Source organism: Danio rerio, chromosome 13, assembly GCF_052040795.2.
Source record: "Danio rerio strain M-AB ecotype USA chromosome 13, GRCz13ab, whole genome shotgun sequence".
Taxonomy (NCBI): Eukaryota; Metazoa; Chordata; class Actinopteri; order Cypriniformes; family Danionidae; genus Danio; species Danio rerio.
In genome coordinates, this window is record NC_141033.1 from 13,205,822 (window position 1) to 13,231,128 (window position 25,307).

The 25,307-nt window shown below is 34.9% G+C and overlaps 1 protein-coding gene and 1 long non-coding RNA gene across 12 annotated transcripts in view; one reads left to right on the plus strand and one right to left on the minus strand.

Moving 5' to 3' along the window:
- Positions 1-14,203, plus strand: part of letm1 (leucine zipper-EF-hand containing transmembrane protein 1) — a 68,923-nt gene extending 54,720 nt beyond the window's left edge. For 4 of the 11 annotated variants that reach the window (XM_087278407.1, XM_087278409.1, XM_087278413.1 and 1 more), the window contains 5 exons: positions 2,360-2,494; positions 5,340-5,533; positions 5,729-5,761; positions 7,746-7,902; positions 10,728-14,203. In XM_087278407.1, the coding sequence (XP_087134533.1) occupies positions 2,360-2,494; positions 5,340-5,533; positions 5,729-5,761; positions 7,746-7,902; positions 10,728-10,880 (672 nt within the window). In that variant the 3' untranslated portion in view covers positions 10,881-14,203. 11 annotated transcript variants of the gene reach the window in all.
- LOC147834145 (uncharacterized) overlaps positions 13,161-25,307 on the minus strand; it is a 762,525-nt gene continuing 750,378 nt past the window's right edge. The window contains exon 2 of the long non-coding RNA XR_015505825.1: positions 13,161-16,771. This is a non-coding gene — a long non-coding RNA (uncharacterized LOC147834145). The remainder of the gene's footprint in view (positions 16,772-25,307) is intronic.

The following is a 25,307-nucleotide window of genomic DNA, read 5'->3' on the forward strand; positions in this document are numbered from 1 at the left end:
TACACCTTTCGGATGATTAATAAATGTTTGTAAAACAAAATACATTCTTTACATCCAACATCTATTCTCTGTGTCTTTAAGTGTTTGTAACTGGAAATATCTCATCATAAAACATACAGCCAAAATTTTATGGTTTATTAGATTAAAAATTTAATATGTAAGTCTATTTTAGTATTTTGGTTTTTGTTAATAAATAGTCCCTCAATATAAATCATATAAAAAAGCACGAAAGGAAGAGGAAACACAAGACTCAAAATCTGTATATAATCTCTGAGAGCACGCAGGAAAATGTGTGCGTGAGCAGTGCATATTTGAGAGCGAGAAAATTTGCGCGTGAGCAGCGTATATTTCAGAGCTCGCAAGCAGTTTTGTCCACAGAGGAAATCGGTGCACGAGCGTCACACAAGGTAGAGATCAAAGTTCTTCATTGTTATGTGAAAAAAACAACGTTAATGTTTGTATAAAGTAGCCAACTTCATTTAGAATATGTGCCACAATTTTACATTGCATTTTATGTAGTTTTAGTTAATCACAAGTTGATCACAGAAGACATAACATAGCACAACTAAACTTAATGAACTAGACAGCAGTAGACCTGCAATTTCTGTGTGATGTGAGGCAAAATGGACTCTATTGTAGTGGAACTCGTTCTTGTGCAATGTGCTGTGTAGACAAGATGCAGCACTGTTTAGCACTTTTTCAGAAAATTACATTTGTGTTTTTATATATCTGAGCAATGTTCTTTCATAAAAAAAGGTTTGTTTAATAAATACAGATCTTACAACCATACATAATCTGTTTACAGTTCATTTTTCTGTTAAAAAGACTCGAAAAGACTCGAAAATCAAACAATAGGACTTTGGACTTGACTTGAGACTTGTTGCCTTTGACTTGGGACTTGACTCGGGACTTGCCTGTCTTGACTCGGGACTTGACTCGGGACTTGAGGGCAATGAATTGAGACTTACTTGTGACTTGCCAAACAATGACTTGGTCCCACCTCTGCACTTTGTGTCCTCATGGGTGTGCTGGTCTAAAAAGAAAGTGTGGTAAGGTGCATTGTTGGTGCGTTGCCATTTTGAGAAACTAAAAAAGACTGTGCCATTGATCAACTAAAAGCTGGTGTCAAATCCAGCACATAGTGTGTCAGTTATGCCCCTGTGCAGGTACAAATGTTTACACATTGCTTAATACACACAAGATGTACAGCAATACACAAATATATTTATACATGAAAAATATGAAGGATTAAAATGTTACAAAAATTATAATTTTCTACATAAATTTAGAAACCTCTACCTCCGTGCCTCATCACAGGGGACTTTTTAAAAAAATTGCATTTGTATAATATTATTATTAGCAGCATTATTTATTATATGCACATTTATATTTGTTTTTAATAAAAACAAGTTTAAATTTTTCCACCTGCCGGGTTTTAGAGACAAATGCATCACCATGTGGGGCAAAAGAATAGGATGGGTGTTTGGACATAACAAATTTTTTGACCACACTTCGTTATTACTGTTCATTTGTTCGTTTTCTGAAAATTAAAACTGAATTTAGAAATGCTTTTTAAACAAATCTTTGCGCTTAACAAACAAAATTAAATATGTAGGTTAATGGATGTCTTCAGTGGAGTGTGTAAAACACTCTTTCCTTACTTCACGAAAGTGAAGGAAGTGAAGTAAAGTTTGTCACTTTGCTAGTGACAAAGCCTGCCACGTAAATGGCAAATGCGCCATGGTATGATCAAAATGCTCAAAATGCTCAAAACACACTCATAACTCATTAAGAGAATAAGCACAACCCTGTTAGACCATGCACTGGGGAGCAGAATGTGTTTTTCAGTCCTTAAAATTACAAAAGTGGATTTGGACACCCCCTTAATGCTTTTGCACTTTAGACTTTGTGCCTAGATTGTTAAAGTAGAGCCTTTTGTTTTTATTGTCATCTTTTCAGGTGTATTTTTTTTAACAAAGTCATCATTTGATCAAATATTTGCTAAAAATAAGATAATTTCTCTTAATGACTAGGCTTACCTGTTTTTTTATTTTAAAGGGTAACTTGACTGTACAGTAACTGTTAGCTATGCACAGAAAATTTAATATGTACTTCTCTTTTTTTATGTAGAATATATATTCTAATTAGCTGTTTTTCCACTGAATGTCCTCCATTTTTGGTATATTGCCTCATTAAAACTGTTACAGACTGTGAAGCGAGCACCGAACCCCCATTTGCACCAAATGGTCAAGTCCGCCACTGCTTTAAAGGTTCCCCGACACTGCTTGTCTCATGCATGTCAATGTCTGTGCGAGTTCACAGGGGCGAGTGTTGATAGACGCTGCGTTTCATTTTTCAGGGCGAGGAGATCACTAAGGAGGAGATTGACATGCTGAGCGACGCTTGCACCAAACTGAAGGAGCAGAAGAATCTCCTCACCAAAGAGAAAGAGGAGCTAGAGGACCTGAAGGATGATGTGCAGGAGTACAGTGAGGTGTGTGAGACCAGAAGCTCAAGTGTAAAGATGCATTCTTTAGGGCTGGATGATTTATCGAAAAGAAAACAAAATTCGTAAACGATAATGAACGTAAATTCCCCAGTGATAAAGATTTCACTGGGCTCGTACGTTCATGGAAAACCTTGAAAAGTCATGGAATTTTGACATGACATTTTTCAGGCCTGGAAAAGTTTTGAAAAAAAAAGTCATGAAATTTTAAAAAGTCATATTTGTTTAACAAATATCTCTATAGTTGAATATAGATTAGTTGCCTTTACTTATTTTTTGTCCTTGACCAATCATATACTCTCACGTTATTAGTGCCATGTAAGCATTATCTAAGTATATTTTACATGGATATAAAAAATAAATAAAATAAATAAATTTAATATTTAATAAATTAATTAAAAATATAATATTTTATAATACAAATATAATAATAAACTTGAACAATAAAATATTTAATACATTTATATATGTATGAGCGATTTGGCCTCAAATTTAAAATCTTTATTAAATGAACATTCTAACTCAAATACGATCAACGAATGATTATTTTATGTCATCTATGATTATTTATTGAACTTCAACATTGAACTACTGAAATTAAAACACACATTGCCTAAAACCAACAGGCACATTTTTCTTAAAAAAACAAAAAAATAGTTAACTTGCACTTTTGCACAGTTTTTCATATTAAAAGTAGAAAATAAGCAGTATATTATTTATTATAAGGTCCCTCTTTTAAATGAAACGACTCCTGTAAATAATATTTTCAACAATGTATTTCATGGATCTACTTTAAACAAATACTTAAATGTAAATACTAATTTTATCGTAATGGAAAAAGGTGATGCAGTGGCGCAGTAGGTAGTGCTGTTGCCTCACAGCAAGATGGTCACTGGTTTGAGCCTCGGCTGGGTCAGTTGGCATCTATGTGTGAAGTTTGCATGTTCTCCCTGCGTTTGCGTCCAAAGACATGCGGTAGAGGTGAATTGGGTTGGCTAAATTGTTCGTAGTGTATGAGTATGAATGAGTGTGTGTGTGTGTGTATATGTTTCCCAGAGATGGGTTGCAGCTAGAAGGGCATCTGCTGCGTAAAATTGTGCTGGATAAGTTGGCAGTTCATTCCGCAGTGGTGACCCCGAATTAATAAAGGGACTTAGCCGAAAAGAAAGTGAATGAATGAATGGAATGGAAAATATGCCATCTCAAGGCATCTCTGCGTGGGTATATGACCGCACAAAGGTTGCGCTGTACCACACCCATGTTTTCGACGCAGAAGTTTAAATCCACTCTTAACAGAGTCGGGTCACATGACTCACACTTGGTAGGAAAAGTAACGAAAAAATTGACCCGGAAAATTTTGATCTATTATAGGTTCTTAATGTTGATTTCGATTACTTTTCGATTAATCTTCCAGCCCTAAATTAGATCATGAAAATTTACTTAAGCCTTGGAAAAGTCACGCAATTTTAGTAGGAGTGTGTGTATGAACTTTGATTTCAGGTTTAAAAAAAAAAATCCCGTTAATACTTTCCCTTTAAGACAAACTACCACTTTTAGACAGACTGAGCATGTGCGTTTCTCTCAAACGTGCAAAAAAGAGAAAGCGAGACACTCACACGTAAGATAATTGATGTGCTGCATGTAAATCAGCAGCAGTTTAAAGGCCATCCATCCATCTGCATTTTCACTTCAGAAAAATCAGTTTGAGTGAACAATGTAATTAATATTCAGAATCCTGACAGACATATATTTTATATTTTTTTTAAATGACCTTTAAAATGTCAAGTATCACTCACCCACTTTGCTTCGGCTTCTTCCCCTATATTTGAGGATTATATTATTATAATAAGTGGATAATATATAATTAAAACAAAAAAAAAAAAATCGCGACATGGTGGCTCAGTGGTTAGCACCATCGTCTTACAGCAAGAAGGTTGCTGGTTCAAGTCCCGGCTTGAGCAGTTTGTATTTCTGTGTGGATTTTGCATGTTCTATCCAAGTTCATGTGGGTTTTCTTCCGGGTGCTCCGGTGTCCCCCAACAGTCCAAAGACATGTGCTATAGGTAAATTGAACAAACCAAATTGGCCGTAGTATGGAAGGGCATCCACTGTGCAAAACATATGCTTGGTAAGTTGGCGGTTCATTCTGCTATGGCGAACCCTGATGAATAAAGAGACTTAGTTGAAGGAAAATGAATGAATAAATGAATTAAACAATCGTTCAAAAATAGAAATTGAGGTATGTGCTTTGATATTAGGTCATATTGTCTAGCACTACACTGTAAAAAAAAATGTTGCTGCCTATTTTTTGTTGTTGTTGTGACAAAGGAACTTTTATAGTCATCTCAACTTACGTTAGTCAAACTGACTAAAACTATTAAGTTAAACTTTATATAACTAAATTAGGGGCTGCACGATGGCGCAGTGGGGTCGCTAGGGTTTCCTCTGGGTGTTCTGGTTTCCCCCTCAGTCCAAAAGACATGTGGTATAGGTGATTTGGGTAAGCTAAATTGTCCGTAGTGAATGTGTGTATGGATGCTTCCTAGTGATGGTTGCAGCTGGAAGGGCATGCGCTACGTAAAACATATGCTGGATAAGTTGGTGGTTCATACGCTGTGCCGACCCCAGATTAATAAAGGGACTAAGCCGAAAAATAAATGAATGAATGAATGAATGAATAACTAAACAGATTGAGTTGAAAACCAATTAATTGATTTTAAAGACTCGTCTTCATGATTTGTTGATTTGTTGTACATTTTTTTATAGTGTAGGATTCATTCATTTTCATTTCTGATATAAACATTTGAATGTGTATGTGTGTGTCTCTCTACAGGACCTGGAGGAGATAAAGCGAGAGCTGTCCAAGACTGGACAGGAGAAGGCCGTGGAGGAGTCTAAAGCAAGTCAGCGACTGTCGAAGCGGGTAAACCGCATGATCGGCAGAATGGATAAGATCATCACTGAGCTGGAGAAGGACAAGATGGTGCTAGACGGACAGATGGACAGCGAAACCACACCACCAATTGGGTAAGACGCTTTGATTTGCAGTTCGTGTGGAATTAAATGTTATGGTTTCTTTCTGATGGTGCATTTGTGTCCCCACAATGAGAAGTTATAGCTGACAGTAAAATGGTGGTGGAAGAATAACTGTACAGGATGTGAACGCAAAATAAAAAAAAAAGGGTTCCCAGTCCAACTAAAACATTTTTTGTTGTTTTTTAGATTGTTCTTTGAGAAACGTAGTGACTTGCCAAGGTAAGGACAGGAGAGACTTCTCGATTTTCTTTTTGTTTGCTCATCAAAAGCATTAATAACTTAAAAATATGGACTAAACCATATTTTTTTGACAAGTTTGTAACCAAATAATAATTATTTGAGGGCGGGGTGATTTAAGTTTGATTTAATAATTTAATTCACCAGCGGTGTGCTTGTCTTTTTTTAATTATTTTTTTTTACTAGTCCTGTTTGTTTAATTAGTGTTGGTTTTTGTGGATTGAATCAGTTGTGTGATTAGGGTTGTGCTGTGAAATCGTTCATTGTTCTCAGTACTGCAAGTTAAACATGGATGACAGTTTATGGCCTATGTTTTAAACCACAAATGAGGTTTGTATTAGGGGTGTAATGGTACATAAACATAATTTTTGGTATATACTTTGTTTTGAAAGTCATGTTTTGGTATGTTTTCCGTAAAGAGAGCAGAAAATAATGCGCGAGTAATCATGAAAACATCAATTTTGATACAAACACCCACACAGTCTTATTTTTAAATGACTATTTTCCATTGGGGAGATATTTTAAGAAACTGGTCCACTCTTTTAACCAAATATTATTGTCATTTCTGTATTTCAAATATTTCACTTGTGTTGTCTTAATATCTTTAATTGAAATGCTCATCACAGTCAGTTATGTCTAAAGTAAAAGTAAACTGTTGGAGACATTATCCATGTGTAAGTAGGGCTGGGCCGATAGATGATACTACAACGAATCACAACAAAATTTATGTCAAGAACAATGATAAGCTCTGGACTTTTTTTTTTACTCTGTATTGACCTAAGAGTCAATTACACAGCAGAAATGTGCAACAATGGAAATCTAAAAATGTGTTGATATTGAATTTTTGGCCACCGAGATATAGAGATTCGAGATGAATCTAATTTTCAAGATGTATCGCATTCAATATATTCGTTTGGTATGAAATTTTCGGCCAACGAAAATGTATCGACCAAAAACATGTTATGCCATTTAATGGACCCTCTAATTTTTGTGGCTTCAGTCATTGTTGGGGTACTCTTTTCAATCTGGACGCATTAACAACTTATAGTGTTATCATTTAATATGGAAAATAATTATTGATATTGCTTTTATGCCATATCGCCCAGCCCTATCATGTGTAAGGTCTTAAAGTGACAGCAGCCACATACACCATCTACAACATCTATCAAATGCATCTTTTTTAATTGGCTCATGCCCTTTGACTTTGAAAACCTCTGTTTCAGATAAATTCTGATCTCCACAGTAGCAATCAGAATAGTGTAAATCGCCCCTTTAAAGGTGGACTGTTACAATAATTTTGCTACAAAGTATATTTAAGATAGTATACTATGTAGATCTGGTTAAGCAAGACTATTGTTAGAATTAAGGATTCTGTTTAATTTCTTTGCATGACACATTGGTGTTACAGGACAAAATGGCTGTTTTGGCATGATTTGGAATATTAAAAGACATTCTATTTACAGATGAGAGTTTTTCTGGACCATTATAAACATCACATTCTTTGCATTTTGCCATGAAAAATATCCTTCACATATTATAAAAAACAGATATCATTGTCAATGTTCTAGGTTATATATAAAAGCTGATATTTAAATTTCATTACAGGCCGTTTATACGTCTGCAATAAAAAGGAGATTCATATTTGAAAATTGATACATATAGCCCCTTTTAAAACAGCACTTTATTTGTTCAGTTTTAATATACATACCAAAACTAAACACCAATACCAAAACATTATTGGTTTGTGACATGTGCCATTACACTCCGAGCTTGTATGATTTAGTCAAAAAAATCGAAAAAATCAATGTCTCAATACAATTAGCAATGATTCCTAAAGCTCTTCCACTCACTAACATCTCTTCTGGGAACCCTGCACGCTGTCTTGGCATGCGACTTGATCAGAGAACTTACTCGTCCTCCACCATCTTACCTGTTGTCTTATCAAGTAACCGTTCCCTGTATGCAGTGTCTTTCTGTCTTACAGGGAGAATCTGATAAGCATCAACGAGCTCATTACAGTCATGAAGCAGATCCAGAACATTCCTGAACACAAGCTGCTCAGCATCGCAGATGCACTCGACGAAAACAAAGATGGCAAGATAGACATCGATGATGTCATCAAGGTAACAAGAAGTGCAGTGGAGAACAAAATTAGAGAGCAGTTTATAAATCTACATTGTCTTAGAGGAATAATGGATTCTACATTGTTCGGAATTTGAACGGAATTTAGTATGGAGCCTTTTCACATTTCTGGGTTTCTCAGTAGCAGAAGTCGCCATAGTTGGGTAAACTTCAAGCGTAGGAAATGGGAGAGTACAACAATTTTTTTTTTTACAATCCCATTTGCTGAAATAATAAAAGAAAATCACGATGATGGTGTTATAAAGACTTTCAAAAAAGGGAAAAAAATAGTGTGAGACTCATAACTGTAGCCATTAGATAGAACAATGTCAAATTTGCCTTCCATTCATAGACATGGCGTTAGAAACACCTCACGTAAACGATAATTAGTTGTTTGTAATTTGATGCAAGGATGATATGATACAAATGTACATGTTTTTTATCTAAATATTAAACATTTTCAGGAATTATAATACTTATTACCGTTAAATGCATCATAACAGTCTTGTGAAAAGGTTCCATTGTCTACGTCAGTGGTGCTCAAACTTTTTTCACCAAGTAACATCTCAGACAAAAATTGTCTCTCCAAGTACCACCATAATGACAAGTATTAAAATACAGTAGCGTAGTAGGCTTAATTAAGCACAAAGCAGCTATAGTACTGCACAGGTAAAAATGAGGCAGATTATTTCCTATTATTAAGAATATGTATTCTTGTCATCCACTTTAAACATTAACAATATCTTGAAACTAAACTGTGCTTGCAGACAAAAACAGCAAAAAAAAGTCACAGTTTAAAAACAAAATGTGCTTTTAAAAGTAATTTAAAAATGGTACTGTTGTTAAAAAGTAAAAAGAAAACTGATGTACTTGTAAAGTATTGATGTGTAGTAGCCTTTTCAGCAGAACCTGGAAATGTTACATACAGTGTTAAATACAATGCTTGACCAATTCATGTGTGGTATTCCCGTGGTTTGGTGCAAATGAGATCACATCTTATGAACCGTGGAGTTCGCGTTAACTGCGCACTGACCACTATTTTTAAGCAGACTTGGGTACAGTTCACGGTTCCTCCGTCTGCGCACAGAGGCTGACTTGGATTATATTCTACCTCTTAGCTTCAAGGATGGCAAAGTTGCTTGAGTCTATATTCTGTGTCTCGCGCCACTTGAATCACATCCAAATTAATTAGCTTAAATCTGAGGTAACAAAACTAAACCGAAAGCCGTGCACGCTGCTTTACAAAACAAATAACTTCATATACAGAAAACGTGCATTATTTTACACAACTACGAGCACACATTTGAACATATTTGTAAAAGTTAATTTACCAATGATGCAGCATAGGGAGATTCCCGAGTTTGCAGTAATTGAAATGCCAACACAACAGCACTGGTCTACAAAAGGGCTTCTCTAGCGCCTTATACTCTGGCTCTGTGCCAAGCGGACTTATTCTTAACATCTGATGACGCGATGCACTGAAGTAAACATTCAAGGCACACTAGCATAATTGTAAGCTTCAGGGAACAGCCAATGCTGTCTGATCACATGAGTATTTGCATTATCATACGCGGTAGGTTTAAAAGTGTGTTAATTTTATTATTTAGAGATTCCTCCACGTACCACTGGAAGGACGCATACGTACCACAGTTTGAGAACCACTGGTCTACACCATGCCTTTAGAGCAGGAATTAGACTTGTGTGAAAGCTAACGAGAAAATTCCTTATAACTGATGTCAAATATCAAAAAGAAAAATGTAGTTTGCTGCGGTAAGAGAAGCCACTGTGGGCTTTTTTCTTATATAATAAATTTCTTATGATTCATAGTAGTTTTGTGTGGATTTACAAAATGTATGTTCACCTTGACATTTGCATTCAAGCATTTTTATGCTTAATATTCCAAAATGTGCACAAAATAGGTAAATGGAAACAGCTAACAATCTTTTTCAGTCTCTTCCACTGGTTGTTGACTGTAGTTGGGTTTATTGAACATAACATTTTTGCCAAGAATCTTCTAGAGTTTTTCAATCAGGTTTAGATCTTGGCTGTTATCAGTCCATTTCATAATGTCAGTGCTTGCAGCATTATAGAACTGCTTGACTCAATCGCTGAATCTGAAAGTGCTCTCTAAATTTGATCATTGCTATTTTTAAGTTTCATTTGTTAATAATTTGTGTTTCAGAAAACTCATAAAATATTCCCTTAAAACTGTTGTTTTACTCATTATAGGAAAAATTTAAATCACTCAAAAAAAAAAAAAGATGCTGCACGTCCAAACTATTTTAAAATGAGTTGTTTATTTAAAATGAGATGAATCAACACAATTCTTGTTTTTTTTGGATAATTTAATTGTAAACTTGTGAACGACTTAAACTTGAAAAAACTACTTAACTTTTCAATTTGTGTTGGGACAACATGAAGGAATTGTGTGGAAACCAGCATTTTTTTAGTATAGCACTAAGCAGTTTTTATAGGTTTTATAAAGTTGATCTCCACTGTAGTGTCTTTTGATATTCTTTTTTTTGGTAACACTTTATTTTGATGGTCCATTTGAGTATTAGTAGACTGTCTGCCTAATATCTGTTGATACTGCACCTTAAACAGACATTTGACCAACTATAAGAAACTCTGCAAGTACATGTCAACTTACACTAACCCTAACCCCAACCTAGCAGTCTACTTTTAATCTATTGAGAATTAGTTGGCAGGTAGATGCAATGTAACTTAAATTCAACAAACGGACTATCTAAATAAAGTGTGACCCTTTTTTTTTCTGTTTGACTTGTATGTAAATTTTATGTTGACATTTGTCTGGTGTGTCGCTTAGGTGGTAGAGCTGATTGATAAGGAGGACATTGATATCTCCACCAACCAAGTTGCAGAGATCATGGTGATGCTACAAAAGGAGGAAAAGCTGATGGAGAAAGAGAAAGCCAAGGAGAAGGTCGAGAAGGAACAGGCAGCTAAAATCCAAAACTAGACTTACAATGTAGGAAATTGAAAGGATTCTAAAGCCAATGAAGCTTTTTTGGTCCATTAATATGTTCAGTTAGACTGAAACAAGTGCTGAGCTCTCATCCATATTAACTCATATAAAAATTTGCTTTGCTTTCTTCAAATAAGACTGAAAGTGTAAAGAATGAATTGAGAAGTTTATTTATTAGAAGAAACAAAAAAGTAAATTAGGATGGAGCCTTGCACATGATGTAAAAAAAAAAAAAAAAGAAATGAAGACTGGTTTTTGTTTCTATGAGTTCCACTTGTTCTTTCATTTTAGGTAAATTGTGGACACTTTGTACTAATTCATAACCAAAACCAATGAATTAATTGCTTGTTTTAATTTAATTGAGGTCATTATATGGCTAAATTAAAACTAACTAGTACAACGAAGCCATGATTTAACCAAAATGAGGGAACAAATCAAGTCATATGCACAAATTCCTCTTTTATGGCGTTCCCTCATTAAATTTTGCAGAGTTTTATAAAATCAGAGAGCAATTTTGAAAGAAAATGTGTTCAAAACCTCTTGAAACTGAAGTGTGTCATTGTTGCGCGCCACTACTTGTACAAAACTTACTGCAAACTTTCTAGCAATAGCCTGAGTTTAGGGCTTAAATATTTTTGTGGCACAGAAATGATACACTTTAGCTGTAAGATGCAAAAATATACAAAACAAGAAAATATTATTCCCATAAAAATATACCCTGACAGTGATGTCATTTCCTGTGGTCTGAGGTCATTTCCTCTGTTTGCACATCACATCCTGTCATTATCATTCCACTACTCATACAGTTTTATTTACTCGTATTTTATTTCCAGTTCACAACTTTCACGAGATTCTTGAATGTTGCTCAGATGACTCTGATATCACCCTCATGTTTATTCAGTAACCAAAGAAGGTTTGTAACGCCTCATTTATACTTGTACATACACATTCAGGCCTCCAAGAACTGCAGCTTTATGTCACACAGCAAGGGACTTATCCCTTCAACACTTGAGCTTTATTCAGGGCAGTTGTTTTTGTACTCACTTCACAACGGTAGCTGAGTATTTTATTATTATTATTTTTTTAATTCGCATTTATTTTGGAATGATTTGTGCATCACATTTACATTGTGGCCTTAGCAATCAAAAATCCCTTGTCCAGAAATAAGCTCATGGGAATGTTGAATAGTTGTCGTACACTAGCAGTAAATATCTTTAGAGTGGCCATCTCTGTTAGCTAGATAAAGTGTGTTTGTCGATGTTTATACGTGTGGAAGAGCTGCTGGCTACCTGAAAGGGGTAAAAATGGAGGCCAGCGCAGACAGAATCAGGGTACGGCTTTGCTATATAGTCAGTATGTGACCTGAAGGATCACTCACTCCTTACATGGAGAGAGCGACAGCAGAGCACCTTCACTAACTGGAATGTGTGCATCTGCATGAGACGCAAACGCACACTCACTGGTAGCATAGTTTCACAGGGCACGTATGGCAGGGAATGCATCATCTTAACCCTAAACATGTCATGGTGAAGGAGCAGCATGTATAAACTCAAAATACAGTGCTGTGTCTCTGACAGGGAGTACAGTAGGTGCCTATTTCACATCGTGTCCCTTAAAGAGACAACTCAACCAAAAATGACAATTCAGCACCCCTCATATTGTTCCGAACATCTTTGACATTTGAAAAAAATAGTTCAAACGAAGAATAATACAAAATATCCCAGAATTTACTCAACTGAAAGCCATTCTAGGTGCATACATCTTTGAGATTAACATAGTCTGAATTATATTAAGGGAATAGTTAACCCTTCACCCTCCCCCCTGCATATATACAATACATAAACACGAAAACAAAAAAACAAATGAATCAATAAAAGCATTTTCACACAGTCAAGTTGTTCCAAATATTTATTAGTTTTTTGTTGAACATGAAGATATTTTGAAGAATATTGTAAACTAGTTGCCAGTGGCTTCCATTGTTAAAAAAACAGTCTGAACATTCTTTAAATTATCTTCTTTTGTTTTTGACAGAAGAAATTTATTCAGATTTGGAACAAGTGCAGGGTGAGTAAATTATCTGTGAGTTTTCATTTTTGGGTGAACAATCCCTTTAAATAACATCCTGGGTTCATCAGGCTTAACAATGAAGTGAATGGTGCCCAAGTTTTTTAAACACCAAAAAAGTGCACAGATCTATCATAAATATGGATGTTTTCTTAGAAAAGTCCATTGCTTTGTTTCCGAAGGCATTTTATTAACATTCATTATTCCCACCGGAGTCATATGGATTACTTTAATGATGGATAGATTGGCTTTTTGGACCTTTAAAACTCGGGCACCATTCACTGCTAATACAAAGCTGGGTAAAACTTTGACAGATTAATTTTTTTAATCTGTCAGAATGAAGGAAAGTGTATACACTTAGGAAGACTTTAGGGTGTTATTTGTATCTCTTAGTTAACTACATACTTAAATTTGTTAAAAGCAAAATTAGATGTTTAGCGGAATGTTCATGCTCCGTTTTCCATAAAAGAGAATGTTAGTATCAAAATGAGGGAGCCCAATTTATTTATTTTTTATATTTTTGAATGAGCTATCCTCAAACTTATAGGGACCCTTAACTAAAATAACAGTGGTTAGGCTGTAAGCTATATTCAAGAATGTGTATTAGCACATCATATCATAAAAAAGTCCATGTTTGTGTATTTATAGAGCAAGTGTTTTATGCTGATGAGAAATTGCACTAATTTTTCAGAGCTTTAATTTTCCCATTTGGCGTGTCGATGTAGACTCAGGAAGATGCATGTAATGTCTTTGCACATCAAGAGAAATTTGTTTGGAAACGCACACTTGAATATTTAAAGTGGCAGGTGGGACAAAGTGTGAATATTATACAAAGGTATTAAGATACCTTGGTAGTGTTTTGTTTTTTCAATTTTAAATTGAGCTCTTTAATTAATTTATATAAGACGGCGCTTGTGCACATACAAGTGACAACAAATGAAAGGGATTCAAAAGAGTGAGACATGATGTAATTTGCTTAAGCTAATTTAAATGGATTACATTATTTATTTTCCCCTTCAATGCATACACATTGTGTCTTTTATAGTATTTACTTGACCGTCCTGTATTTAAGTTCAGAACCTAAATACTGTTACACTAGTTAACTGAAGAATTCAAATGAGAGTGATATGTGCACAAATGTTATTGAAAAGAACTATGAAAAGAATTTTTATTCTGCTGTTCCAACAACTTATGTAATTCTACTATTTACAAACGATTGGTTTCAAGTCTAATAAAATCAAACTGGTCTCGAAGTTGTGTACTTTTTCCTTTCTTTTTCCTTTCTTCTCAAATCCATGTACATTTCATATTTTGTATATATCTTTTTATCTTTGTTTTGATGCCTTTTCATTCCCCTTTTGCATTATTCGCCACATGGTATCAGATCCAACAAATGGTAGGACTTTTAAATTCAAGCCTCACTTGAATTTTGTATAGTTCTATGATATGAAATCAAAGGGTATTGTGAATTTAGAGCTAGTTGGCCTATGGTTTTAGCTTTTACAAAATAATGGAAATATTGTAATTCAAAAATATCTTGAACAGCTTTTAAATTCAACAGAGCTCCTGCTGAAGTCAAAATAGGACAGTATGAGATGGTTTAGCCTTGTAGGAGAGTCTTCTGAAGAATTAAAGCACACTTCAACTTAACTAGATTAATATATGTAATTAAATTGCACTGAAATTTCAATTGTGCAGTGCTTTACACAATTTTTTTCAGGGTATATTTTTTATTGGGGGAAATATATATATGCTTGAACATAATATTGAATTGGAATTGAATTCTAATGAATGCCCTTTTCACTTCCTTATTGAGGATTTGAATTTGCCTTTGAGGTTTTTGCATTTGAGAGTTATTATGAGTGCCAAAATTCTAAGTTTTGAAACTCTCTTGACATTCAAATTTTTTACTTGACATGTTGATCTATGATGAGACTTTTTTGGATTATTGAGAGATGCAACCAATCCGAGATTTTAATGCTTTAATTATAGATACATTTGATAAAGCAAGTTTTCAGAGCAGTGTTTCCCAACGACAAGGGCCTCCATTGCCTATAACTATATCAAAAGTTAAGGTCCATTTCCATACTACTGTATGCATTTATCATTGTCAAAACACAAACTAATAGCTATAACTTTATTGTAGTGGTAAAGTACTTTACTGAAATACCAATTTACCCTCATTGGCCACTTTATTAGGTACACCATGTCCAACTGCTAGTTAACACAAATGTCTGATTAGCCAATCACATGGCAGCAACTCAAAGCATTTAGGCTGGTATGGTCAAGACGATCTGCTGCAGTTCAAACTGAGCATCAGAATGGGGAAGAAAGGTGAGTTAAGTGACTTTGAACGTGGCATGTTTGTTGGTGCCAGACGGGCTAGTCTTGAGTATTTTAAAAACTACTGACCAACTGGTATTTTCACGTACAACCATATCTAGGGTTTACAGAGAATGGCCAGAAAAATAGAAAATATGCAGTGAGCAGCAGTTCTGCGGGCGCAAATGCCTTGTTGATGCCAGAGGTCAGAGGAGAATGGCCAGACTCGTTGGAGCTGATAGAAGAGCAACAGTAACTCAAATAACCACTTGTTAGAATTTAGGTATGCAGAAGATCATCTCTGAATGTACAACACGTCCAACCTTGAGACAGAAAAGGTACAGCAGTGAAAAACCACACCAGATTGTGTGGGGGATCAGAATTTTTTCTTGGCCCACTTTGGTCTCTTTAGCACCAACTGAGTATCATGTCAATGCCACAGCCTACCTGAGTATTGTTGCTGACCATGTTCATCCCTTTATGACCTCAGTGTACCCATCTTCCGATGGTTATTTTAGCAGGATAACGTGCCATGTCAAAAAGCGCAAATCATCTCAGACTAGTTTCTTAAATGTGATAATGAGTTCACTGTACTCAGATGGCCTCCACAGTCACCAAATCACAGCACCTTTGGGATGTGGTGGAACAGGAGATTCACATCACGGATGTGCAGCCGACATATCTGCAGCAACTGCATGATGCTATCATGTCAGTTCTGAAGGCAAAAGGGGGTCCAACCCAGTACTAGTAAGGTGTACCTTATATATAAATAAGTGGCCGATGAGTGTACATGAACAGTTTCAGAATTGATAGAGAATTCTTTTTCAGGTTTAGAAATCACAATTTAAAATAAGCCTTTATAATAAACTATTCTCATTTTTAAAGAAGTAAATCATTGGTCGTCTTTGAGGGTGTAAAGGATTTTTTTTTCTTTTTCAGATTATTTTGTGCTTCAAAGCATAAAGATTTGTCCCTGTGGTTTTGGTCTCTTTATAAAAGAAAAGACATTAGTAGACTATTGCTGAAGTGAAAAAGTACAATTAAAAATGTAATTGAAGTTTGTTCGTATCGTTTTAAGAAGCAGAAAAATACTCTTTGATCTATATATACGCAGTTGAAGGCATAATGATTAGCTCTTCTGTGAAATTTTAATTAGTTTCCAACATTTCCCAAATTATGTTTCACAGAAGGCGACTCAGTGGCGCAGCAGGTAGTGCTTTTGCCTCACAGCTAGAAGGTCGGTGGTTCGAGCCGCGGTTGGGTCAGTTGGCGTTTCTATGTGGAGTTTGCATGTTCTCCCTGCGTTTGCGTGAGTTTCCTATGGGTGCTCCGGCCTCCCCAACAGTCCAAAGACATGCAGTACAGGTGAATTGGGTAGACTAAATTGTCCATAGTCTATGAGTGTGAATTAGTGTGTATGGATGTTTCCCAGAGATTGGTCGCGGCTGGAAGGGCATCCACTGTGTAAAACATGCTGGATAAGTTGGCGGTTCATTCCGCTGTGGCGACCCCAGATTAATAAAGGGACTAAGCCGAAAAAAAAAATGAATGAATGAATGTTTCACAGATCTTATTCCTATTTTATTCACAAGTCTTATTTATTTAAGCTTTTCAGGAATAAAAGCAGTTTTTACATTTTTAAAAAACAATTATTAATGTCAATATTATTAGCCTTCCTAGAATATCATTTGTTTTCAATTTTCCACAAAACAAACTGCTTTTTTATGACAATGGCTTGTCTAATTCAATGGTTCTCAAAGTGGGGGTCGGGACCCCCCGAGGGGTCGCGGGACAATAAAGGGGGGTCGCCTGGTGATCTATTTATTTTTATTAAACCATAAGAATAAACATATTTTATCCATAACCTGCTGAAGAGAAAAAATAGTCGTATACCATATAGTTACTATAGTAGCTTACAGTTACTACTTCTATTGGATTGCAACCCCTGGGGTAATTACATTATATTAAAGACACAGCAATAGTGTCAGATGCAGCAGATTTCATAACACCTGGTAAAACTTTGTTGCCCATTTACAGCTCTCATACATTAAAAAAAATTAAAGAAGAATAGACTTGGGTCCATTGGTGTGTGTGCTCCATTGCATGCAAGGTTTCTGTATTTATAACCACCTCAGAATATATTGGTGGTCGCGACTCACTGGCATTGTCATTTTGGGGGTCGCGGCCTGAAAAGATTGGGAACCCCTGGTCTAATTATCCTAGATAACCCATTTGACTAGTTAAGCATTTAAAAGATAGTAAAATACAAATAAATATAAAAGCTGTTATTAAATATTAAATCTGTTATGCTAAAAATGTGTTCGGAAAAAAAAATCTAGTTTTTATACAGCATTTGGGAAATATTTGAAAAAGAAATAAAATTCCACAGGAAGGCAAAGTATGGCTTATATATATATATATATATATATATATATATATATATATATATATATATATATATATATATATATATATATATATACTGCTCAAAAATAAATAAATAAATAAATAAACATCAAAACTGAACTAAAACTTTTAAAATGTAAAAGCCATATATGTAAAAAGATAAAGTTAGATAAAGAAAAAAAGATTGCAGCAAGATTTCTTTTGATCACAGTAGCTACATGATTTATAATTATTCTGTGTTTTTGTGCGTTAAAAGTACCAAAACCTTTACCAATTAAATAAGTTGCAAGTTATCAAAAAAAAGTACCAGAGGGAATTAAACCATTTTGGGGGTTCTCTTGCAACTTCTCTGAGATTCTTTGCTTGAGAACCACTTTATGGAGAGTGTACTACTACTTGCGAATCCACTTGGTGGTACTGTAGCCTTAGACAATCATTTCAGAATATTCATCTTTGATTATACTACAGGGTATCCCGTATAATTCATGAAGTAACCCCCACGAATAAATGCTGCTTTTATGCAGTGATGAACCAGTGAACCAGTGAAGAATAATAAGTGCAATTCAGAAGAAAAAAAGAGTTGACAACAGACGGCCACGACATTCTAGTGCTGATATAAACACAGCTACTGAAACAGTCAGCTTATCATAAGTGTCTTAAACTCAAACAGTCTGACACCCAGACTGAAAAATGACTTGAAATCATGCCGTATACAATAATAACCTGTAAGGACTTGAAGTGTGCTGAATAACTGGAGGGCGAGAGACCGTAAATCATGTTGTCCTGTTAGTAAAGCCGCGAGGGCTGGTAAAAGGACACTGCTCGATGGAAGAAGGCTCTTGTTTGTGCTAAACTTCTGTCCGTGACGAGGGTTTATGTGTGCTGCATGATGGAAGATTGCATACTGTATATAGCCTACTGTATATTGTTTGGAGTCACTTTATAGACATAACAGTGCTGACAGCACTCTTAAACCATGAAATGATGCATGCTTTGTTTATTTTAAATTTAGTAGGAAAAGTATTTTTTTCTTTGTTTTTTGATAGCACTTTATTTTACAGTTCTGTTTTTTTTTTTTTTTAATCATAGCTGTTACATAAACCGAAAAATAACCATGTATAACCTTTAAATAGTTACCATGCCCAAAACTTTACCCTTATTGTTTTAGCCTATTGCTTTCTTGGGAAGCTAGTCCTGATTGCTAGGTGGGTTACAGTTTATTAAGGTGTCTTTGTTATGGTGTAACTATTCATTTTTACTATGACAAATGTTAATTAATTAAATTAATTAGGCCTACATGTATTTACTATGGTTAGGGATACACAGTAGGTTAGGATTAGGGTTAATTGCATGCCCTTATGCATTGTTTATAACAAGGACACCTTAAAATAGCGTTGTCATATACGTCCATGATTGTAAAATGAAGTGAAATCATTTAAAAATATTCAAACAGGCATGGAGAACCAAGAGGGATAGTTCTCAACACACACACAGGTGTAATCATTTATATTGTATAATACCCTACCACTAAACTCAACCCCCACAGGAAACCTGTGGTAAATTTTAAACATCAAAAGAACCTGTTTAGTAGGATTTTTAATTTTGACTTATGAGGACACAAGTTATGTCCTTGTAAACCACCTTAATAGAGTCCAACAATGCACACATGTCATTATATAATTACGTGTTTTCGTAAACCACATAAACATGCACACACATAGTGTTGGGTGATTTAAAAAAAAAAAAAACTCTGCTAGAAAGGCTGAAACCCTTGAGACCCTGCTCATTTACAACAGTATTGCTTTATGTAATTGTCTTTTTCATTCCATGTAGTAATCTCTGGTATGCAGCAATATTATACAGATTTTTTTTTTTTTTTGTTATTCACAAAATTGTAAGCAGCTTTTTTTGGAGGACCCCTGAAAAAGGTGTGTAGTATTTAGGCTAATTTGTCTACCATTAATCATTATTTTTCAAATTATTTTTCAATTAGTGAAACAGGAATTTTCTTTAATTCTGAAAATTTATTTTGGGGGGAAAAGAAAAAGGTGCTTAGTTGCTTTTTGTTGTTGTTGATGTGTTTGTGCCACAGAATGTTGCGAGTGTACTCTGTGTTTACATTGATCAGCTCACTCATCATGCTATATCACTGTAGCAGCTGTTTTACTCATATTACACTGTATTGAATGTTATTATTCACTCTAGCACTTTCACTATGGTTTCCTGAGTGAGGACAGTTGAATGTACTACGTGCAATGAAATTTTGCTGGCAAGTTTTATGAGATGGTGTACAGATGCCTAGCATTTAGCAAAAAAAATGCTAAATAATGAACTGTCATTGCGCATACACAAATACGTGCTTCCATCTGTTTCCATCTCAGCATGAAAAATAAACAGAAATTGTGATCTCATATTGTGACTAATTCTATTGTGATCTCATATTGTGACTAATTCTTTATCATTTTATTTAAATTAATATTCTCTTAGGTCCACTTATTTTAGGTTTTATTTTTTACTAGGTTTTTTTAAATCATATTTTTTAAGTAATTGGCTAATCTGTCCTGTTTTGATGCTTTCTTTGAAATTATTTTGACAGGCTTGTCACTTGCAAGTAAACACTGTTTTAAGGACCGTTTCACATATTATTATATGCTACCCTGATTTACTCAGAAAACTATATGGGTCATCTTGGCTAAAATATTAAAATATTCAGTAAATATTAAACAAGACTGACAAAAACAACACAGTCTCGCAGCAATTCGGTACTTTCTTGATTCAGTGGCTAATTTCTATTCATCTGTATGAACTCTTTTGCACATTTTTGTACATTTTGGATTTCTTTTTAAAATTGAACATTACATATCAGCCTGATTTTAGCCTAGTCAAGGATGTTGTATCGATTTGTAAACAACAGAATGCTTCAGGATGGGAAAATTGATAATTGTACCACATATGTTGCATCTGATGCTTTAAAACACCTGAACATAAGGACTAGCAAGAGTGTTTTCCATGGTGCTTTCCAAATGAAATATGTCACACTCAGAAGGGCATTTGGCCACCATGTTCAAGAATCATTTTAAATCAAAGGGCTCAAAATTACCCACTGTAAAGTAGTGATTGGAAAAACAAAGGTAAAACATGAAATAAAATAGCCTTTTTGAGCATATTGCAAACTTTACATAAAAAACAACAACTATAAATGCACTTTGCTCAGCATCTAATATCAAAAAATAATATATGTCTGCATAATATCTGTTTTTAAATAAATATTTCAGGCTTTTATATTTTGTTTGTTCCATGATGGGCTGCGCTAAACAGGCCACCAAGAGACTTTTAACATATTATTCCTTTTCGTTTTACTAAAGTCTAACTAAAACTTGTACAAAACTAAACTGAGATCAAATAAAACCTATGAAACCTGTTCAGCGATTTGTTCCCAAGCAGAGGACTATTGAGTTATTAAAAAGTTTTGAAACAGTGATGATGTAACAAAGCTCTGTTTACTGAAATCATGTGACCTTGCCATTTTGATACACACTCCGAGCCATTGATTTGAAAAATGTCAATAAAGGTTTCAAATAGGGATTCTCAGCCCGATCGATTGGAGCTTGGTATTGGCCGATAATCACATTGTATGACTCGATCGGTACTCGCTTATCTAGCTGATCTCATAAACCGATCAAGTGTTCGTTTACCGGTTTACAAGCAGAGGAAGATGCATTCTAACTTCTTATGCATCAAAAATGCACTCCAAGCTTTTTCTTCATTGAGGCATGCTAAATTATCCTTTTTTCATTTGCAAACTGCGTTGTCAGTCATTTTATTTTTCTTACTAAATTTTTAATCTGTTTAAGCTTTTATTTTTTGTAAAGCTGCTTTTGGCCTTTCCATGTCTACAATGGTTATAAGACATGTGTTTAAGGGATTACAAGCAACATCCTTATTTTATTCCTTAAGGAAAGGAGAAAGCTCCACTTAAAGGTTCAGGACACCCTGGAGAACTTTTTTTTATATATATACTAACAGATTTGTGTGTGTTGAGCATCAGTTAAGACAATGTTAGCATCTGTCAGCTTTAATTGTGGGGAAAACTGGATAATTTTGAGCTTTTGTCAGCTAATTTCAGCTTCCGGGTTTAAAATGATTGGCGACGTAGCACAGTACTGCAAGTGCAATGATGACGCGTCGGTTTCTCATTATTATTATCCTATGAGAAGAGCCGGCTGCTTAATTATTCATGAGAGCACGACAGCACATGCAAAGCTCAAGCTGTGAGACACGGACCTATGGCACGCAGTAGCCGTTTATGAAGGCTCGTATGTGTTTGTTTCCATGATCCACGAGGTTTGTTGCATGTTTTTCCCCGAGATCCTGTCAGGGCTGATCATACAGCAAAGCTGTGTGTGTGATGCAAGCATTTTTGTCGGGAGAGCAGCACGAGAATTGGAGAATGGCGGATGTTGTCTTGTATCAGGAGTTCATTCACATTCAGACACATGGCCGTGCTGCTGTGTTTGCCTAAATCCTCTGATTACCAGCAGGACTAATGGTGAAATTAGACAGGTCAGGAGACCTGCTCCACTGAGTCTGTATTTAGATCTATGATTCAGACCCGGGGATTGAGGGAGAAGTCCTCATTTATAGTGTTTAAATGAACACGATTATCTTTATAATGATATAAATTGTGGTTGTCTGTATATGAAATTACGAATAACAAATGTAGCAGGGTATTAAATTACTGTTTATTTCTTTGCATTTTAACTTTGTAAACTTTAAACTCATGTGTCTCCTCACGGTTTATCTTATTTTGTGAGCTAACTGACATCAACAGTTGTTCGCTCCCTTTCTCCCCTGCCACGCCCACTCCTTTCCGATGCTCGCGGAGCTCCATGCCCATTAATCATGCATCTTTTGAAAAAATTCTGAAGTAGACTTTAACCGAAAATGGGGGGTGTCATGGCCCTTTAAGTAACATATTTTGAGGGGACCATGTGCTTTATGTTAAAGTTATATAAACCTTGAAGCATCAGAATCAGTAGTCGGTATCGGCCGATCACCATGAAGAGGAAGCGGTACTCTGTATCGGTTCCAAAAATCTAGATCGGAGCATCCCTAGTTACAAAGCTTCATGAAGCAGGGCTTTGAAAGCAACCATCTCTACTTTGAAGGACCCACTAAGTATGTATGTATATATATATATATATATATATATATATATATATATATATATATATATATATATATATAAAGGTTCAAAATTGCCTTTAGAGTTTATTCTTAGCAATGCATATTACTAATCAAAACTTTTTTTTAAAAATTGGAATTATTGAAATGTACAAAATGTCTTTGAGGAAGATGATCTTTACTTTTAATGCAATAATGATTTTGTAATAAAGGAAAAAAATTATAATTTTGATTCAATAATTTTTTTCCCAAAAAATGTGCCTGTGCACTATAAGATTGGTTTTGTGATTTAGGGTATTGTTTAATTAATATTATGATATTGTAATGCTTTAAAGTCAGCACACACATTCCCCAAGCAGAAAGCCATCTGATTCACTAGTAGTGAAAGTGTCATTTCAAATTTTTATACATTATATAGAGTTGAAGTCAGAAATGTTTGCTCCGCTTTGATTTTTCAGAGAAAGGAAATTATCACAGTACTGTATGTCTGATAATATTGTTTCTTTTGAAGAAAGTCTTGTTTGTTTTATTTCAGAGTGACTTGCTAGACCAAGCTATGACTTCACTTGATGTGACCTAAAATAAGCAGTGACTTGACTTGACTTGAGTCTGACAAAAATTGACTTAAGCATTGTTTAGTCTCACATATTTCTTGTCCAGAAACAACAAGAATTTATTAGTTTAAACAAATAATCCTAAAAGACAAAACTATGCTGCGAACCTGGCAATTAAGACAAAATCCAAAGCAATCAATTATGGTTAAAAAGCTTGGTTTCAACAAATTCCATGAGAGGGAATTACACATTAATTAAAAAAGTTTTGAAATTTAGCTTTAATTAGAAAGACGTGTTTTGGTGGGAAAAAGCAGTGCGAGAAGTCAGTGGAAAGAGTGCATGGAGGCTGGAGAATGCTCACGGAGCAAACATTTACACTGGACTTACGACACTGAGTTGTTGCTGACGTCAGGAGAGAACAGTCCACTTCATTCTCTCCAGTTGGCTTGGCACATGCTGCATTGGGGCTCACTGAGACTTCAGCTTGGCATGACGAGCGTCTTGTGTTTTGCTTCTGTTTAAACAGCAGTTGACATGCTCGTGGTGACGCCTGCACCTGAGGAGACTTTGGGTTAGTTTGGGATGAATGAGGTTTATTGCGTGGGTATCAAGAAGTCAAGGTTTGACAGGTCAGCACCTGCTGGTTATCTAAGTGGAAAAAACACTGTCCTGTTGATGCCCATTCAGAAGTAGCTGTATTCTCTTTGTTTTTCACGGTTCTACCATTTGCTCTCTGGCTGGCATTTGTAAATGTAAAGTGCTTGGCATTCAAGTGTTGTTCACTTTTAGCTGTACAAAACAGTGTCCTACTGTATATTGCAACTGGTTTATTTCTTAACATATACACATACCAGACAAAAGTCTTGTCCAAGTTTTAGGATCAACAAATAATAACTTGACTTAGTTGACCCTTTGGTACCAAAAGTGGCTTATATGAAAGTCAAAGGCCTCTAGATTACGCTTATTTTACTTACTTTCTTTGCTTACAGGAACTATGATATGGAGACTGAAGTATGAGGAGCGCCATAATGCTGAAGAATTGTCCTCTCCTGTGATAAGTAATGTAATGTAATGTTGATGTTGCTATTCACTCTGCATATTTCTTGTATGCTCCCATACTGAATGTAACCCTAAACCATTATTTTTCCTTCATCAAACTTGACTGATTTCTGTGAGTATCTTGAGTCAATGTGGGTTCCAATAGGTCTTCTGCAGTAGTTGTGATGATTGAGATGCAGTTGAACGGATGATTCATCTGAAAAAGGACCTTCTGACAATTTTCCAAATAATCAACTAGAAGTCAAGTTATTATTTGCTGCTCTTACAACTGGCATTGACAAAAAAAAAAAAAAAAAAAAAAACTTTTTCAGGTAGTGTATATACCATATATTTTAAATGTAATATTTCAATTTGAGAATTGAGTATAATGTAATAACAGTTTTACATACTTATATATATATATATATATATATATATATATATATATATATATATATATATATATATATATATATATATATATTTTATAGAACATTAATTGATTAAATTGGTAATGAGCAAGCCATTGCTTGAATGTGTTTTCAAAATATTTATTCATTTAATTCATTATTCATTTTTCATACAAATGAGGATGATATAGACACTTTAAAACACCAGAGAGCTGCAATGTATTGATGCCATAACAAGTCTAAGTTAGTTTAGCAGTTTTTTTTTTTTTTTTTTTACATGGAGTGTTAATAAGAAAGTGTCTGGTGCATATAGAGGAAAGGGCAGGTTTCAAGTGGTTTGTCAATCCCACTCATCTGTATGAAGCACACTCAGGAATGCGCTATGTTTTGCCAGAAGTAGTGTTTATTAGGAAATTGTCTGAAGCACAGGATTGGGTAAAAAA